This window comes from Thunnus albacares, chromosome 4 (assembly GCF_914725855.1).
Source record: "Thunnus albacares chromosome 4, fThuAlb1.1, whole genome shotgun sequence".
In the NCBI taxonomy this organism is placed as follows: domain Eukaryota; kingdom Metazoa; phylum Chordata; class Actinopteri; order Scombriformes; family Scombridae; genus Thunnus; species Thunnus albacares.
Window position 1 is genome coordinate 21,214,159 of NC_058109.1, and position 19,207 is coordinate 21,233,365.

The following is a 19,207-nucleotide window of genomic DNA, read 5'->3' on the forward strand; positions in this document are numbered from 1 at the left end:
ACGTATCGGTTGATACTAATATATCGGTAATAATCAAATAGCAGCCAATTTATTGGTCGAAAAGTAATTTTTTTTTACTATTCTAGAAAAATGAAACAACACCAAACAAAATACATACAATAGTTACAGCTACTTTAAACATGGCTTTCTTTCTTTCCTTAAGCGCAGCAATAGTTTGTAGCTATTTGTTCTCCTGTATGGAATTAAAAATACTTGCTGTGAACTACAGAGAGGACAGCTCTCTTATGAAGACATGTATAAGGAGGATGAGTCATGAAGGAGGGCTATTGGAGAGTAGAGCCTGACAAAGTAACTGCTGTGTCCTCCATATTATTGATCTTTTCCTCTGACGAATGAATCATCTCTGCATCCTCACTGCTTTTGGTCATCACCTCAATCTTTGTCGGAATCGCAGGTCAGAGAGTGTGTTTATATGTATCTCTCTTCTCCTCTATATGTGAAGGTGAATGAGAAGAGATGACGTCTGCAGGCAGACGGACAGAATGCTGGATGGTATTTTTCAAGGTGATGCTGCAGGTGACCTCTGACCTGGACGACGGGGCTCTGCTGAGCTCAGCTGTAATGATCGGCTGTTATTCTTTGGCCATCAGTCTCTGCCTTTCACTGGCCACCCCCCTGTCCTGAGGTGATGAGGAAGAAGATGAGAGGATGACAGTGCCAGTAAACACATAGAGCAGTCATACAATGCCAGACGTTCAGGTGAGAGTGACATTCGTGTTGTGTATGTGTGTGTCAGGGATATGGAAACAGTATATCAATATGTTGCTTTATTGAGGTGGCAGCACTAATTTGCATGGGCGTTTTTTTCCTGTCTGCGTAAATGAGACAGGAATAGATATGCAAACAACTCGGTGGTGATGGGAGGACAATGGAGGTCTTAAAGGCTTTTCTTTCATTATGGTGTACTGCTTACGTCTTGCAACTATTTTGTGGACGTATCAGCTAATGAGCCTCTTTCATATGCAAAGGAAATAAAGAATTTGGCTTTAGTAGCTGATTGCACGATTTCCTGTCTTTTCTAAAACTAATTAATAATAATAATAATAAAACTTTATTCATATAGCACCTTTCCAAAACAAGGTTTACAAAGTGCTTTACAGGGTAAAAAGAACAAACAACAGGAATCATCAAAGTGTTAATCATAAAAACAAGAAAAATAGCATCATCAATAAAACAGTAATATAATGAAGCAAGAAATTATAGACGGTAATAAAGCATACAAACAAACACATGGTGTGGGAAAGTTAAGATAGAACGATCACAGTATAGACTATAAAAGTGTGTTTTAAGAAGAGACTTAAAAGAAGAGATAGACTTTCCCCTCCTAATTTCTTCTGGAAGGTTGTTCCAAAGTCTGGGGGCACTAATGGCAAACACTGTGTCACCTTTGTTTTTTAGTCTGGATCTAGGTACCACCAGGAGACCAGCATTTGAGGACCTCAGGGCCTGTGACAGCAGACTCTAAAACTATCAGGCAGCCAGTGCAAAGATGACAGGATAGGTGTAACGTGCTCTCTCTCTGCATTTTGAATTAATTGTAGAGAGGAGAGAGACTTTTTGCTCTAGACGGAAAAAAGGGAGTTGCAATAATCTATCCACAATGAAATAAAAGCATGAATGGCTGTTTCAAGGTTTTTGGTAGACAGAAATGGCTTAATTTTGGAGATTTTCCTAAATTGAATAAAGCATGAATGTATGACAGATTTGATGTGGCCATTCAGAGTGAGGTTGCTGTCAAATAACACACCAAGGTTTCTACACTGTGGAGTAATAAGATGAGTTTATGAACCTAGTGTGTTTTTAATTTGAGTGTTTGAGGAGTCAGTGCCAACAAGAAATATCTCAGTCTTTTCTGAGTTGAGTTGTAGGAAATTTTGAGCCATCCACTTTTGAATGTCCTTGAGACAGTTTATAAGTGAAGAAATTTCATTGAAGTTATTGTGATCACAGCTGAGATAAATCTGAGTATCGTCTGCGTAAAAATGGAAACTGGCGTTGTGTGATCTTTTGAGATGTCACAAAGGCAGCATGTAAATGGTGAACAAAATCGGGCCAAGCACCAAACCCTGAGGAACCCCACAATCCATCCTAGAGGTGGAAGACCTAGACTCAATAATACCAACACAGAAAGTCCTGTCTGTAAGGTATGACTTAAACCGTGCCACTGATGCCCACCCATTTCTCTAAATGGGACAAGAGGATGGTGTGATCAGCTGTGTCAAACACTGTGCTGAGATCTAGGAATACTAAAATGGAGGGACGTCCAGTGTCAGCACCTAAAAACAAGTCATTCATGGGAATTTTCTGTACTGTGGTGAGCTCTAAAAGCTGATTGAAAAGATTCAAACATAGAGTTCTCATTTATAAAAGCTAAAAGTTTATTTGTAACAATCTTCTCCAGGACTTTGCCTAAAAAAATGAAGTTTAGAGATAGAGAGAGAGAGTTTCTTTAACATGGGCTGAACAAGAGCATTTTTAAAATAATGGGGCACAGTACCAGAAGAAAGGGGGCTATTTAAGGTGTTCAGTATAAAAGGAGAAATTGTGTTAAAAACTTCTTTAAAAAATTGAAGAGGGAGAATGTCCAGAGGACAGGGGGAGGGGTTTATTTTGCTGACAATTTCCAACAGTGTAGGTTGAGAGACAAGGTTGAAGAGATCGAGAAGCATTAGGCCTAGTGGGTAAACAAACTGACGGGGGATCTACAGATGAGGTCATACTCTGATGAATGAGGGAGATCTTTTGAGTAAAAAAGTTTAAAAACTCATTGCAGGTTTCAGGAGTAGTGTCGACAGAAGGAACAGGGGGAGCATCAGCGGCACGGCTTACAATGTTAAAAAGCACCTTGGGATTAGAAATATTAGATCCAATGAGATGGGAAAAGTAGATGTGTTTAGAGTTGTTTTTTCTTACCACATTTATGTTTTATAGTATGAATGTTTTGATTTATCCATGGCTGGGACATGTGTTTCGTTTTCCTGGTTTTAAATGGAGCAATTTCATAGAGGATGGAACTTGAGATTAGTTAAATATTCATCCACTGATAATAAAGGCTCTAGTTCACAAGGGATAGTGTTAAAAGCTTTACTAAAAATATTGCCAGAGGTAGAATTAAAAACTCTAGACCCTAACTGTGTACACGAGCTGCTAAAACAAGAAGGTAAAACCAAATTAAAACATATGCAATAGTGATCGGAAATACAAGGATCCGAACAAGTCATGTCAGATAAAGCAAGACTATAAGACAGAACAAGATTGGCACACATAAAGATTACAATCACTATGAAGCTCAAAAATGTGATACAAAGACAGAATATTTTTACAGACAACAACTCAACTAGACTAAAAGCTATTCTTGAAGTACAACACAGTGCATCAGTAAAAACAACTATTTTTAAACACGTATCAAAATAGAAGCTTAGAAGGTTTATCTGAATTTAAAGGTGACTGCAGTCAAATTCAAAATAAATGTATCAATAAATGTTTATTATGGCCATGCAGTATAGTTTATTTGGAATGAATGGAACAGAGTCATAAACCTGCTCACTGGTTTCCTTCTTTGTTATCATCACTTTGTAATAATAATAACAAATAATAATCAGATGTACGCCCCCTTGATAAAAGCGTCAGCTAAATTAAAAATGTAGATGTAAATAATACTCAATTTACAACAAATACTCCACTGTCAGAACCCAGTCTCTCCAGTTAAGACTGACAGAGCAGAGTGCAGTGTGGGATGGACTATGAGTAAAGAGGCTGACACACTAACATAAAAGACAAGGATGTTCACAGGTTGGTTATTTTCCTTCTTTTCAGCTGTTATTTATTTAACACGCAAATTTAGTAGTAATAACAGATAGGATATTTGTTAAAATTCCTTTTTACGGTAACTTATGAGCTGAATTTTACTGACTCATATTATGAAACGAAAGCCTGGAAAGCACATCATAAATTTTCAATCCTTTTTTTTTTTGCAATTTCTGATAAGTGAATAAAGTCTTTGTTCTTAATATATTTTTTGAGTTATTTCACAGCAGCTTTTACTTGCAAAGATACTGAAGAAAACAAGTGACACCACACTATACAGTTAATACTTTGCTTCAGTTTTGTGAAACCTTACACTTTCTCAAATACGCTACACTATGTCCCTGCACTAAAGGGGGAAATGTTGTACTTTCTTATCATACTTTGATTTATGGGATGCTTTAATCCTTAGTTACTTTGCAGATGAGGATTTTTCACACAAACCACATGCTAAGCTCATTCGATATGATGTATAGCTGCAGATAAATCTACCCAGCTGGCTATATAGGAGTTACACTAAACACTCACTGTACTAGCTAAAACACTGCTTATAGAACAATGAGTCAATAATGATACAAATACATATAAGAATAATTAATGGATGCTGTGTTACTATTAAGTACATTTTGCTGCAAATACTTCCATATGTTTACATAAGGGAATTTTTGAATGCAGGACAATTACTTCTTTCACTAGTGGAGTTTTCTAACAACACTAGAGATACACTTAATTTCAAACTATTTTTAAGAGTAGTGACAGAAACTCTAACCATATAGCTTAATCAAATAGGCAGACCTATATTTATGCTCACGATTCACACAGGCATAAGTCAAAAACAAAACAACTAAAAAGACCTCCACAGCTGATGGAGGGGGGGGAGTGAGTGGGAGATAAGCAGTGCCGGAAATGGAGAAGTCGACTGAAAGGGGCTGCGGTGGTATTAATTAAACAATGCCCATTTTAATCACAGCTAATTATATTTGCAGGCGAGGGTTGAGAGGAGTGAGGGGGCCGAGGGTGATTCTATCGGTGTCTGTGCTCATTAGTGTGGTGCAGCTGTCTGATAGCAAAGTACAGCTTCTGTCATCAAATAATCAGCAATAAATATCATCTCTGTCAGAGGGAGGTGATACTGTTAAAACAGTGATTGTATATAGCAGCTTGGTGAGGATCAACACCAACAACTGGACAGAGAAATGTGAAAAAAGTATTTTATGAGCTGCTTTGGAGCAAAAATACACTGCAAACTCTAAAGGAGGGCATATAATAGTCTGGAGTGAGACAGTAATATAAGAAAAGCAGCCTAACCACATCCCCACTGGTTAAATTGTTAATTAATGTTGCACCCATTTATCAGTCAAATAGCTGTTAATTAGTCTTTTCAATCTCCTCTGCCTTGAACCACATTTTAAACTCTTTTTCTTGCCCTCCTCCTTTGCCTTGTCAATTATCCGTCTGCCATCCCCTTCCCCTCTGTTTCTTTCTCTCACAGATAGATACCTGTTATCTCAGCTCGTCGATGACCGTTTCCCATCTATAAACATTCAGGAGCTCAGACGTTGACCTTTGACTCCTGGCTGACCTCAAGGTTACCAGCAAAAACTAAAAAAGGACAGGGGTACTGAAGGAAACTCATCATAGCTGTGTGTGTTATCTCTATAGAGAGAAGAGGAGGAATTTAAAAAGGGAAAATTATAGGGAGTCATATGGGAAATTGTGGTTAAAGATATGAGCACTGGGCCTCACGTACAGGCCAAAGTGTCTCAGCAAGAATGGTGATCACTTTCCCATGTCAGGTGTCTGTCTCATTGACGCTGAGTGTGTGTGTGTGTGTGTGATGAGCTGAGGTGAGAACACACTCCCAGCTGCAGTTCCACAGCCTCCCTGTCTGTCTCCTCCTGCCACAATCAGCTACGTCTCTAAAAGCGGATTATACAGTCCACCAAAACCTCCTCACCTAAACTCAGAAGGGACTGCAGTGTCTCTCTCTCTCTCTCTCTCTCTCTCTCTCTCTCCCTCTCTCTCTCTCACACACACACACAAACAGGATTAGCATGCATGTTAAAACATACTGGGGGAAACGCAGTGCACCCACACTCCTGCGTCTCCTTAATGAAAAGCAGGAGGATCTTTATCAAGACAAGGAGGATGAAAATAATCATCTTCTAAAAAGAAGCATTGGAAAATTGATTCAGTGTTTACAATTATGTTAAGATGTAACACATATTCCTCTTGTGATGCAAGACATGACAGTAGCTTTCAGCTAATTTGTATCGTCAGTGGGTGTGTTTTTTATTGTTTGAAGAAAGTAGGATGTTAGATCTGGATGTGATAATATTAACACTAGTTGCTAAATTTAAAAAATACACTCATATCCATCTCCAACTGATGATATTGCAGCAATGACACAAAGATGTGCATCATCATGGTCTGCCTATGTAATTAAGACTTTAAGGGAAATGTTTAATAACCTAAAAATGATTTCCTTTATTGTTTCATGATGGGACATGAGACCAGTAACGGACAGAGAAATAGGTTTTCAATAAAAACTAGAATAGATGGAGAATGAAAGAAGGGGGTGGAGCGAGAAAGAGAAATTGGAGAGACACAGGAGTAAAAAGCAACAGAGATTTTTTCCTGTCTGGTTTTCTATAAGAGGAATGAAAGGAGATAAGACTAAAAGGACTGTCACTCAGAGGAACAATCCTTCCAGTGTCCCCTCTTGCTCCTGCTCCTCCCTCCCTCCTCCTTCTCTCTCCAATTTCCACAGATTCCTGCTGAGATAGAGTCGCTGTTCACAGGGACAGTTTGCTGACATCATTCGCTACATACCGAGTGTCCTGCACTCTCACTGCCCCACCCCAAAACATCTCTGTGACAGGATGGAAACGCATACAGTATACACAAGAGACATGATCATTTCACATTGTACAGTTCTCAGTAACTGGCTGATTAATCACACCGTCGGGTCACCAATGATAATTGTTAACATTTTTTGGTATTTCTTATTGTTTTCCATTGTTTACTCAATCAAACATGGAAAAGAAAAATGACAAATGTAAAACATATGATGATAGAGAACAATAATGTAAAGCACACAGTAGATGATAATAATTCAAATAATTTAATAAGATGATTAATTTATTGCTTATTCAAGAAATTAAAAAGAAATTTAAAATATATTTTCCTGATTTAGAATAGTGAACAAACAGTACAAATTTAGCAAATTGATAAATAAAGAGATGCCATTTCCGTAACTTACACCCTGCAATGACATTGCTTTTTGCAATTCAGTGTAATATGACTCAGTGGGTAGTAGCAGGTACGCTTGGTATGGATGTTAATTACGTCTCAGGTTGTACATGTATCGAATAGATTCTGGGCAGAGTGTGACATGAGGTAAAATGTGCCCATTATGCTGTACATTATGTATGACAGCAGAACAAACCGACCACAGAGAACCACAGATTACACACACGTTAGGGTTTTGGTTTCAGTATGTAATCAGTGTATTGGAACTGTAATATAGTATGTTGATACAGAAACTCTCTGCTACTGCACATATAAACTGTGACTGGCACTGTAGTTTTTATACATTGCTGCTGATGAATTAATCTTATTCTGTGACAACAACTAAATTCATTGCTATCATAACCTCATTTAATGAAGGACATTTCCAATGATCACACAGAAAATAACAGTCAGAAATGGAGTTTAAGGATGGATTTGCTTTATTTGTCTTTCTGAATTTCAACTCAAGAGAACTCTGACATAATTGCTATCCAGGGTAAAAATGCAGCTCTACAACTTCCATTACAGAAAATGAAATTCTGAAGAAACCTGTGTGATTTATTTTTTTTTTTTTAAATCTGAGATCATGTGATCGGTCCCATTAAGGCTACGCTGAGTTAGAAGGTTACAGACAGAAAGGTTTGCAGCAAGTCAAAAGAACTGAACTAAGGTATGATTATGTAAGACAACTCAAATGCATCATGGACAGAAGAGCAGCTTCCATCTCCATAAACGGAGATAAAACAAAAACTGTTTCACACGCATTCAGCATTTCGCAATCATTGCATTTCAGCAGACTGTTTCCATCCCCAGAAAAAGAGGCAACAAAAGTTAATACACCCCTGATACAGAGGCCAGAATCCCCCTCACCTCTAAAAGACCTCTGAAGCTGTCCTCTCCCCCCGTCTCCAGCACTGCCACATAGTGTCAGTCTGAAAGCTGTGCAACAAAAGGTCACGACTGAACCATCTTCTTATGGGGATCAAACACATAGCGCTTGAAATGCAGGTGAATGCTAACAGGCTGAGAATCTGCTTTGGGCTCCTCTTCGTTTGCTGGTCCGCCTTTGCCCCCCCCCTTCCCTTTCTTCTTAGAGGTAGAGGATAACAACTGCTTGGTTTCTGGGAGAAGACCCTCTGAAGAAAAGATAAACAGAAAGGTCAAGCAAGGGGGTTGGTCATCTTATTATTTAAAAAACAACAATCAAGAAACATTATATAAATAGATCCCTTTATTTAACAAATCTAGATCCTGATGTGCTGTACTTAGGTCAACTTAATAATCTCAGTATGTAGGTATATCTGATACATGATAGAGATCTTTTCTTCACTGTTATGTATGCAGCAGGTGCTGTATCAGTGCGCTGACCTCAAGATCAACTGATGCCTCCATCATTCTGATGTAACTGATGAAAAGTGCAGAGAACCATGTTTCGGTTGCCTCTTGAGACTAGTCTGGCCCATCCCGACATGTACGCAGCAGTATTGTGCCTCCTCTTTCTGCTTAGACCTAAACTCATGATTCATCCTTCACTTGGGCCTTGTTCTCAGCTGTACTGAGCTGTTTCCTGGGAATGGTGAGCTGCTGTCTGATGTTCACTACAGACTCCTCTATGCCATCATATCTTTGTGCACCGAGTATGGAAACTGGCTGCTTGTTTGCTTGCGGTTTTGCACAAGGAAGGTAAGCAATGTTCTGGGTTCATTGCTTTACACGCTGACTGTCTGACCTCACGTACAACGGCGCCAGCATTCTTCTTGTTATCGTTATGCCAATGTGAGGGTTGTTATGGTTGCAGCGCCGCCAGAAATCTCTCCTTGTTATCTATGATCAGCTGAAAACGTCCATTTACCTCCACAAAAGAGACACACACACACACACACACCCAAACTTGAATGATTTGTGTTCACATATAAATGACACATAAGGACCACTTCTTTACACATTTGTTCTCAAATTAACATCCATTATATTATAAAATTCTTGCACAGACTAAGACTGCAGGTAATGGGAGAATCACTGATGAAGAACCTAAGAATCAAGATATGTGTATGTGAAGCATGAGGCATTAGTGACATATGTACATTAGACAGTGTGTTTATCTGACAGGCTCCAACATTAACACCCGACAATCACCAAATATGGGTAAAAATAGGGTTTGGTGTACTACATATAAAACCAGGTCATCTGCCGAGTTGGCAGCAAATTAATTTTTTGAGGGACAGCATGATGCCACTGTGTTTTCTGTTCTAACACCAGATAAGAGTATGGAGGAATGATAATCTCGCTGTCCCTTGTGCCCATTAAAAAATTCTAGTCAACAATAGTATCCTTTTAATGAAGAAGTCCATGACTGGCTGATGTGTTGCACAGTTCCTTAGGACTTCTATATCAGTCATTGTAATAAAGCCTACACAGAGTTACATATGTGGTAGCACATATATATATATATAAGAATTGAGGAGATTATGATGAGTCACAGAGACTGAGAGACTTCTTTTTGTCTCACTAGCAAAGTATTTAAACATTGTTACTACATCACAATCGGTCTCACTGATTGTATTCACTGTTGTTCAACTGAGAGCCTTAAATAAAGTCTGTGGATAAGGTCAGATCTTCTTAAAACTATCTCTGTAAATATTTAAAATTTGCATTACTTCTGATGAAATAACAAGAGCTCATCTATTAGTCAACTGACATAAAATTAATCAGCAACTATAATAATTGCTCAATTGTTTTAGTCACTCCTCAAGCACAAATGCCACACATTCTCTGATTCCAGCTTCTCAAATGTGAGGATTTGCTGCTTTTCTCTGTATGTAACATGATAGTAACATGAATATTTTGGGGTTTTGGACTGTTGGTTGAGCAAATCAAGCAATATGATGGTATCACCTTGGGCTTCAGGAAATTGTGATGGCTTTTTTAAAAAACTATTTGTCTGACAGATGGACCAAAGATTAACTGCATAATCAAGAAAATAGCCGGCAGATTAATCGATAATGAAAATAATCATTAGTTGCAGTCCTATAAATAACGCAGCAGATATGAGAAACAGAAAAGCATTTGGCAGCGAAATCTGCATGAAAGCAGACACTGTCCTCCACTTTTTCATTCATTCTCTCTATCTTATGCATGTGTGTGTGAAGAGAAGAAAACACCCATACAATTATATATGCCATTACTCAAATGTAGAACTTTCAAAAGGCTAAAACCTATCACAACTAAATACCATCCTTCTGTATCAGTCTGACAAACCCCTAATCAGCAGCAGAGTAGTGCCATCTTCCCCCTGAGGCCCGGCGGAGTCTCATATGAACACCACTGAATGTCTGCATTATGTTCATACATGAGGATGTGTGTATCCGTATGTCAAGAGACCTTCGAGTATGCAAGTGTGAGGCAGTGAAGAGGATGTAGGTGAGGTTCTCTTTCTAAATGTTTTTGTTTTCTCTTCCCTCCCGGTGTGGAGCCGTGGGTTTGGAGCAACAGAAGGTAAAATAAACACAGAACAGACTTCCCCCGGAACACAGGCAATCCCCAGAGGAATCCTGGGAATGTGGTTCGGGATGTCAGGCCTACCACTCTTACCACATCCTGAAAACCGTCCGCAGAGCCCCCAAAATCCAAGGACAGACGGAGAAAGTTTTGATGTGTGTAGTGATGAAGAGGGACACGTACAGTATCTATGCAGCCTAGTGTCAAACTAAGCGATATAATCGAAATGCATCTGATAAATCCTTACCTTGTACTCGAATCTTAAACTTCCCGCTCTGTCCGAACCCGCCCTCGATAACACCGGTCTCACTTGTCGACAATGTGACCTTCAACCCCACAAAGAGCTGCAGGTTGGTCTCCTTCTTGAACAGGTTGCGGCCGATCACAGTATAATCATCAGTCACCTGAGAGCACGAGAGAGAGGGAAAGAGACTTATGAACTGCAGCACTAATGACAAATAGAATGAAAGCACAAAACGTGATTAGAAGTACGTTTTAAATGGTGGGAAAGCATATGATCTAATTATGACTGTGAATATGTCAGGATGAGTTTTAGTCTGATTTCCTGGCTCCTTCCTCCGATGACTAGATCTTGTGGATTGCCATGATTTCCTTCTGCCATCAGGGTAGGATGAGGAAGAACCGCGCACCCTCCATCCTGTACCCCCATCAACTGCACTGCTCGTTGTAAGCCGCATTCTTCGAGGCTCGCCGCCTGGCTGTCTCGCACTCTCTCTTTCATCCCCCTGCACATTTTATGCTATATTTGTTTGTATTTCTTGCTTATCATCCATCACTAAGTCGATCTTACCCGCCACTAATCTGATAACAGGAGGGCACCGCTCTGTCTCCAACTCACCCCCCCCACCCAGCCCTCCACCTCCAGCTCTTCCTCTCTCTTCTGCCTAACCCTCATTCATTCTTGAACATTTGACCCTGACGTCCCTCAAGCGTGACTGATGCGCTGATAAAAAAAATACAGTTGCTATACACGTCTGACAGACCGTATGAATTGTGACTGGTCGAGGTCGTCATATCTGAACAATGCCAGTAATGTGTCTTTTACGAAGAGGAATTCTTAAGTCTTATAACATAACTGACTCATTCTGGGAGACAGATAAACAACAAATGTAATGTCACATGACCAGGATCTGACCTCTCGCACACGCTGTTCTCCTCCTGAGTCACTGACTGGAGCTGTCAACAGCCTGAGGTGCTAACAGCAGGAAACTAGTTCACACACTTGACCCCCGACCTGAATCTGACCCTGCACGAGGGTGCACACAAAGAAACCTCACTGTACACTGTAAAATAAACAAGTGTCATAACACCTTCAGTGCGCATACAGATAGGGATGAATCCCGAAACTCTGTTTTGAATAGAAACTGGTTCAAAGTTTGTAAGAACTCTGAGATTTTTTCAGTTCTTTTATCAGTCCTTGAGGAAACCAGGGAGTGACATGTGCAGAAAAGCTATATTTTCAACTGTGAGCTTGTTGCAAATAGAAAACTGTTATGAACAAGCTAAAACAGAAACTGGCTGTCTATAGCCAAACTGTTTAGCCAAATTAGCCACGTACAGTATCTTAAAATTAAGCAAACTCTTGTAAACTAAGCCACATTAGCAGTAAAAGGGAGTAGGACAGACGACAGATTGAATGAGTGATAGTGGCTGATTTCTATGTTCTATATTCTTTTTAATCTCCACTCAGTGTTTTGATGTCAGGAATATTATTCATTTTATTTAGATTTCGTTTCCAGGGATATTTTTTTGAGTTTATATAGTAACTTTACTGTCATAAACATTGCTGTTGCTGCTCTAGAAACAATATTTTGTCACATAAAAGTACATAAATAATATAAATTTGTATCCTGTTCTGAATGTATTCGTTTTGTTTAGCACAGTTCTAAAAAAACAAGAGTATCAAGTATCGGACAGAAGGTATCGATAAAATCCTAAAGATTGTTATTGGACATTGTAGAACTTTTGAAAAATTGTCAAATCAGATGTTGATGTCAATAAGAAAACAACAGTCTTTGATTAGATGAGATATGGATCATTATGACCTGTAAATCAGGACAGAATGTAACATCAATCACACAAGAATGAAAATCAAAATATGTGGGAGAGAGAGAGGAGTAGAACAAGAGAGAGACATGATGACCCAGAGAGAATTAGGGAGTCAGGTGAACTCACAGAGTCATGTGGGTATTCCTATGCCACTCAGGTGTGTCCAAACAGCACCAGCCTCTGACAGCTAGACAGGGCGAGTGGCGTCAGACGGCCACCCACACACACCTCTGTGTCACAGCACATGCTAAGGCATGCATACCCGCCCATGCCTCAAACAGTGCTCACCAGGGCTGCATATGCATGCTTGTTTGTGTGTACGTGTCTGTTTATGAATATACAATAGGGGTTCTGTCTGAGAGGCACGCTCCAGTGCCATCAGCAATGAGAAACATCCAAAGAAGAATCAGAGCGGAGCATAAGGTGATAAAGAGGGCAGAGAAACAAGGGCAACGTTCAAGGTTAAGCAGAACAATGGAGAGTTAGAAAAAGACCGTTTTTAATAACAGACAAACTGTTTAGTGTCCACTCACCCTTTCCACCTGTCCCTCCTTGTGTTTGGTCTTGTAGATGCGCAGGCGAGGCAGGGCAGTCTCAGCATAGCCTTTATCTTCAAACCCCTGCAGCAGACGGCCTTGGAAGGCCAAACGGCATGCGTTAGCGTGGATGTCTGTGTCTAGCTTGGAGCCAATCACAAGACAGAGTGAGGGACATGTGACTGGCCGCTCAAACTCTAACAAAGCCCATTGCTCTGGGTCGGGTCCTGAACTCGCCTCTCCCTGACCGGTGAGATATTCGTCTTGGTAGAAGTACTCCCTGTCGAAGGTGAAGGGTGTTTCTAGTGAGCACGGCTCTGGAGGTGGTTTAGTGTCTGAAGGGGGCTCTGAGACACCCACAGGTGGCAGGCCGAAGAAGGTCACCCTCGCCATGACTGTTTCATGCCCCACTGTAATGTGGAACTTGGCACGGGTGGCAAGAGAGCCCTTGAAGTAGCCTATCTTCCTGACCGAGACGACAGCTGCATAAAGGGTATGCAGGGAGCCAGGGGTGCACACCACACCCCGCTCCAACAGTTTAGGGTCAAACTGTGTCACACACACGCCCACACGATCTCCCTGCATGGCCCCAGACACTGGCTTCCGAAACATCTGCACCGACTTTACTTTCTTGGTCACCTGATGTCAGAGAGCACAGAAGTACAGTAAATAAAAACACAATTTAAAACAACATAGATTTCTATAATCAGTTTAATAACAATTTTAACAGAGCAGATTTGGAAAGCTATACAATTCACAGATACAAGAGAAAGCAAAAGCTGCATAAATACACTACACTGCAGTACACTGGAACTCTGCTGCTAAAAGTTCATAGCTCACTTTTCACAAAATGGGAAACATAAGTTGATTTTAATACCTATGTATATTTAAATGTTTCTTTAACATTTTCAATCATTTCTTCAGGTTACTAGTAAATCAACTAAACATGGAATACAGCATGTGATAAAATAAAAAATACATTTTATATATATAAATATATATATATATATATATATATATATATATATATATATATATATATATATATATATATATATACATACACATATATATATACATATATATACACACATACATACACACACACACACACACACACACACATATATATATATATATATATATATACACACATATATATATGTATATCCTCATCACAGGGATGATTTATAACATATTTAAGGGAAAGGCTCAATTTAGTACTTTTGTCAGGTTTTTTATCATTAAAATATGCACATAAGTAAACAGCTTATTGAACATGCATAACAACTTAAGCTACGTGTGTCTTTAAAAGATAACAGAACCATTTGTCAAAATGCTGCTTTCTATAAAATGCTTTTTATTCCAATGTCCAAATGTATTTACTGTCAATTAATCCCACAAAGCTTTAGTGAAGTGCAAACTATTGTATGTGGTTTATTTGTTGGAAAACTGTCAGTGTTTTGGTGAAAAAAAAATCATATTTGAATATGTATTTAAAAATGTAAAACACTGACAAAAACTTATTATTAGCTGATGATGTACTTTGTTTGGATTTCACAAGTATACAAATTCACAACTGAAAGATACCGATCTGACTATCTATCAATATATCCATCAGTGATTGTTGTTTCTGGCATACGACAATGTCTTTCTAATTGTTTTTGTTGTCTTTTATCAGACAGTGACAAAATCAACAGTAGTGGTTCAGATCAAAGCTTTGTCACAAGTGACTGATCATTTAGCCATTTGCTGCCACCAAGAGGTGAATATAATAACTGCAGACAAAACTGCTGAGCCCGGCTGAAAGTTTGCATCTGGTCTAAATTACTAAACTCCTGTGCTGCCAGTCCACCCCCCAAGTCCCCTCATCCTTCCCTCACATTAAACTGACACATCCTCTGAACCCACTCGGCCATCCCTCCCTCTGTCTGCCCACATCCAGTAAACTTCTGAACTTCCGAAACGCTGTGGTTTCCACAAAAGCATTTCCAGCGCTCGGGTATGTTGCCTGCTTGTAAATATCCGAGATTCAGAATTCATGCCCAATCTTTGAAATGTACCTTTAGTGCTGGGATTTCCACTGTGTCGTTGATGGCCAGTGACCCCTGCAGGATGGTCCCTGTCATGACTGTTCCCTGACCGCGGATGGAGAAGCAATGGTCCACAGCCATCAGAAGGTCACCTCCGGGGTCTCTCTGAGGGAGGTATGTCTGTTTCTTCAAAAGCTGAGACAGAAACCAACAAGGAAATAAGTAAGAAACACCTATACACATATGAAAAGATAACTTGTGTCGCACTATTGCAAGGGCACGTGTGTGACTCTCGAGAAACAGAAACACACATACACAAATATGAACCCAGATACCAATTAAGTAATAAACAAACACCAACTTTGTCAGTTTGCTGATAAGCACTGAAAATTTTCAAGTACAATACAAACTGCAAACAAAGAAAGTATTCTGTTGTTATGTTTAATTGGACAGTAAGTACACACAGGTGAGAACTACTCTTATTATCTTATTGATGTTAATTGACAAATAGCATTTGCTCATAAGTAAGAACTTGTGCTGTTTTGAGCAACATTAATAACAACAGAAGGGCTCCAGTGTGTTTCCAGACTTTACCTCGATTAACTCTGGCACTCCCTGTGGCTCCTCTGTGTCAGCAGCCTCCGGGCCTCCAGGCTTCGCTGCCACAGCTATAATTGGACACTCCTTAAATCTGGGCAACAAAAAACAGTCATGTGGAAATTACTTCATGTTTTAATGTTGAAGTAATGATTAAAATTAACTATTTGTATTGAAAAAAACAGAGAGGGAGACAGAATGGTTAGGGATGGAGGAAGTTTGACAAGAGATTAAATTGCAGGAGGCATGCAGGATGCCCTAACTTACTTAACTGTCTGGGCCAAGAATTTACACTCACTTCCTCTTACACCTCTTCAGATTAAGTATTTTATTTGTATTAAATGCAGACCTGGTGCCCTCCAGTGTTTTGTGCAGTCTCTTGGTCATTTTCTCGATGGCACTCTGTCTCTTGTTGGCTGGCAGTAGGTCAATCTTGTTCAAGATGACCACCATGCCAGGGCAAGTCAGTTCTCCTATCAGCAGACACTCTGCAGTCTGCGTCTGTACCCCTTTCACCACGTCCACCACCAGCATCATCAGGTCAATGATTTGAGCCCCTAGAAAAGAGATACTAGATATTACTAACATGCAATAAAAACCAACATAGCACAGTAATTAACATTCCTGTTGTTCATCTGTATAAATGTAATATGGCATCCTATAAAAAAGAGAAAAGGTTTGGGTGGTTTTGTCTATTAATTCATCCACCTCAGTGTGATATCGACTATGAAGCCGACAACAGCAATACAAACAGGAACAGACACAGACACCCAAGAAAAACAGTAGAACAAGAAGAGAAATTAGGGGAGGGGTGCACAAAAGCAAAGAGAGAGTAAAGGGCTAGAGGGTTGAAACTAGAGCTGCGGCTCACTTGGTTGTCTTTCCTTTCCCTCTTTTCTTTTCCTGACTTTGGCAGTCTCTCTTTCCTGTGCTCCCCTCTTTTCTCTCCTTCCATTTGGCTCCCTCTCTTTCCTGTGCTCTCCCCACTTGGGACAAGAGGGGAAGTTTAATACATACCCCGATCCCTGCACTTTCCTTCCTCCCTAATCTATAGCATGTGCCACCCCACTGGCTCATAGGTTTCATTTAGTATGTTGGTTACATGACACGGCAACATTAAGTGTTTGAGTGCCTCTATAACAAACCGATTACTTCACCCACAGACTGCCTATTATCTGTTAATGCTTTGTACATTTTAAAAAGTGGGAGCTAATGTGTTCAGGTGTGTGACAAATGAGAGGGAGGACTAAAAGAGAAAGCAGGTAATACACCATGTCCCTCTGAGTTAGTGACCTGTAGTCACTCTCTAAGTGCCTCACCACTGTAGTCATTTCTCCTCACTCCCAGTCCAGTTCAACATGTCATAATGTGTCAAACTACTTGCAGAGAGAAGGCGCCCTCTGCTGGGAATGTACAATTTGAGTGTGACAAAGGTCTACTTATCATTCTACACAGAATAACTTCAGGTTCAGTGTGCCAAAATGTAGTTGTTACTACTACATATGCACATTGAGCACAAAAGATGGAAAATACCGCAATTTATCATGCCATGATCTATCGTGAGATGTTATCCATATACTGGTACTTATTGCACTATGCTTTCTTTAAATATGTAAATGATACACTAGTACCAAGCAGTATTTGTACTTGAGTTAATTGTGGACTTTACAAAACAGTTTGCTGTTTGCAAAGTAATTTGTTTTTTTGAGTTTTCTGTTACTCTTGAAAAGATTTACATGTGGCTGTTTTGAATGATTTTTACATACATGCAGTTGTGTGCCTGTCAAAAATGCTACCACTATATGCACTTTGTTTCATAGATGCTGCTGTTGCAGTGTATCGTTGTGTGTCTATCAAATTCTGATAGTGAAAGTAATTTATTATGCAGTGAAGAAATACAGCACTATGTGATTTGATAGCTACTATTCTAAAGCTGTATATACACTCAGTTACCAGTGTATTAGCTACACATAGCTTAAACTAATGCAATCTAATACAAAAGCCACCCATCCTAGCTTCATTAAAGTTACAATGTTCAGTACACTGAGGGGTAATATTTACTCTAAACTCATTGATGTAATGGAGTGGAAAAAATTTAGGAACACCTCTCCACAGCAACACACCACAGCCTCCAAAATGACCATCAGGTTGGATCAACACCTCTCTGAAAAACTTTCATCAGGATTTAATTTAGAGCTGTTGTGTTACACTATTAACTAGGTGGGAGTAATAAACTGGCAACTGAGAGTACTTGGTGGGATGTAATTGATTACTGTCGCCTGTATCATCACACTATATAACTATATACTATCCACCCATTACTTTCATAATGCCTACACAAATGTTTTTATATTGTTATATTTATATTTTGTTTTATCTCTCTATGTTTGACCACTTCATGAGATCCTTGTTTGTATTGCATTTTCTATGTATGATATTGTATATTTTATGATATTATATTTTTTTGGAGCACCTTGTACCTAATAAAGTTTATCATTATTATAAATATCAACTGAACATAATTTATAGACTTCACCTCCAATAATAGTCCGAATCAGAGAGGCGTGTCCGGGACAATCCACCAGGGTGAACTGCAGGCTGTCATACTGCTGCTGTCCGAGACTCTCCCGCAGGTGACTCGGCAGATCCACCGTGAAAGAGGAGAAGCCCAGGTCCAGCGTGATGCCTCTCTCACGGGACTGCGGGTTCTTGTCGAAGGCGGCGGTGGAAGCGGTGCTGCTCAGTGCCCTGGCAAGCGACGTCTTCCCGCTGTCGACATGTCCAAGTACCCCGATGTTGAAATTTAACGTTTTTGTCCGACTGTCAGCAGAGTCTGACATTTTGCCAGTTTGTTGTAATGATTATAACTGGCGTGACTGAGTTAGACTTTGGTCTCAGTTAACGGTTACAGCGAAAACATCAGGCGGTGTTACTGCTGCTGCTCACAAACTTTCCGTTCAGTGACATTCGTTAATTATAACCGAAACACTTTAAGCAACACGCTGTTCTAATTACTTTGTGGCTTACAAAATATAGAGAACTATAGATGAGACTTTACTTCGGCAGTTGAGAGACACGTCTTCCCTGCTTCCCATCCTCAGCACAACAACATGCTAAAGCGGAACGTTTTATCAGTAGCTAACAAAAGTAACGGTAATGGCTATTTGTTTAAAACGTAAATATAAAATGTGGGAATGGCGATGAAAACCCTCTATCTGCTATGTTTCACACTTATTTGAGACTATTATTTACTCACTGACAAGTTTCTAGTGGTTTCTACTACGACACAGCAACTGAAACACAAACGGAAATGAAAACTCTGGGGGTGGGGTTTTGAGGGGTGGAAATGATTGACGT

At 39.7% G+C, this 19,207-nt stretch overlaps 1 protein-coding gene across 3 annotated transcripts; it reads right to left on the reverse strand.

Annotated features, from left to right (window-relative positions):
* Nucleotides 1-530: 530 nt before the first annotated feature.
* On the reverse strand, nt 531-19,197 carry eefsec (eukaryotic elongation factor, selenocysteine-tRNA-specific). Of its 3 annotated transcripts, XR_006403037.1 has the most exons (8): nt 18,387-19,197; nt 16,200-16,407; nt 15,848-15,944; nt 15,284-15,448; nt 13,218-13,859; nt 10,862-11,018; nt 8,485-8,968; nt 8,166-8,252 (listed from the first exon to the last, which is right to left on the reverse strand). XR_006403037.1 is itself a non-coding variant. In XM_044348326.1 (7 exons), the coding sequence occupies exons 1-7, from the start codon at nt 18,688-18,690 to the stop codon at nt 622-624; spliced, it is 1,593 nt and encodes a 530-aa protein (XP_044204261.1). In that variant the 5' UTR covers nt 18,691-19,197; the 3' UTR covers nt 531-621. The 3 variants fall into 3 exon arrangements, 2 of the variants coding, with proteins under 2 accessions (XP_044204261.1, XP_044204260.1); XM_044348326.1 differs by lacking the exons at nt 8,166-8,252; nt 8,485-8,968 and adding an exon at nt 531-641; XM_044348325.1 differs by lacking the exon at nt 8,485-8,968 and having other exon boundaries at nt 7,534-8,252.
* Nucleotides 19,198-19,207: the final 10 nt, after the last annotated feature.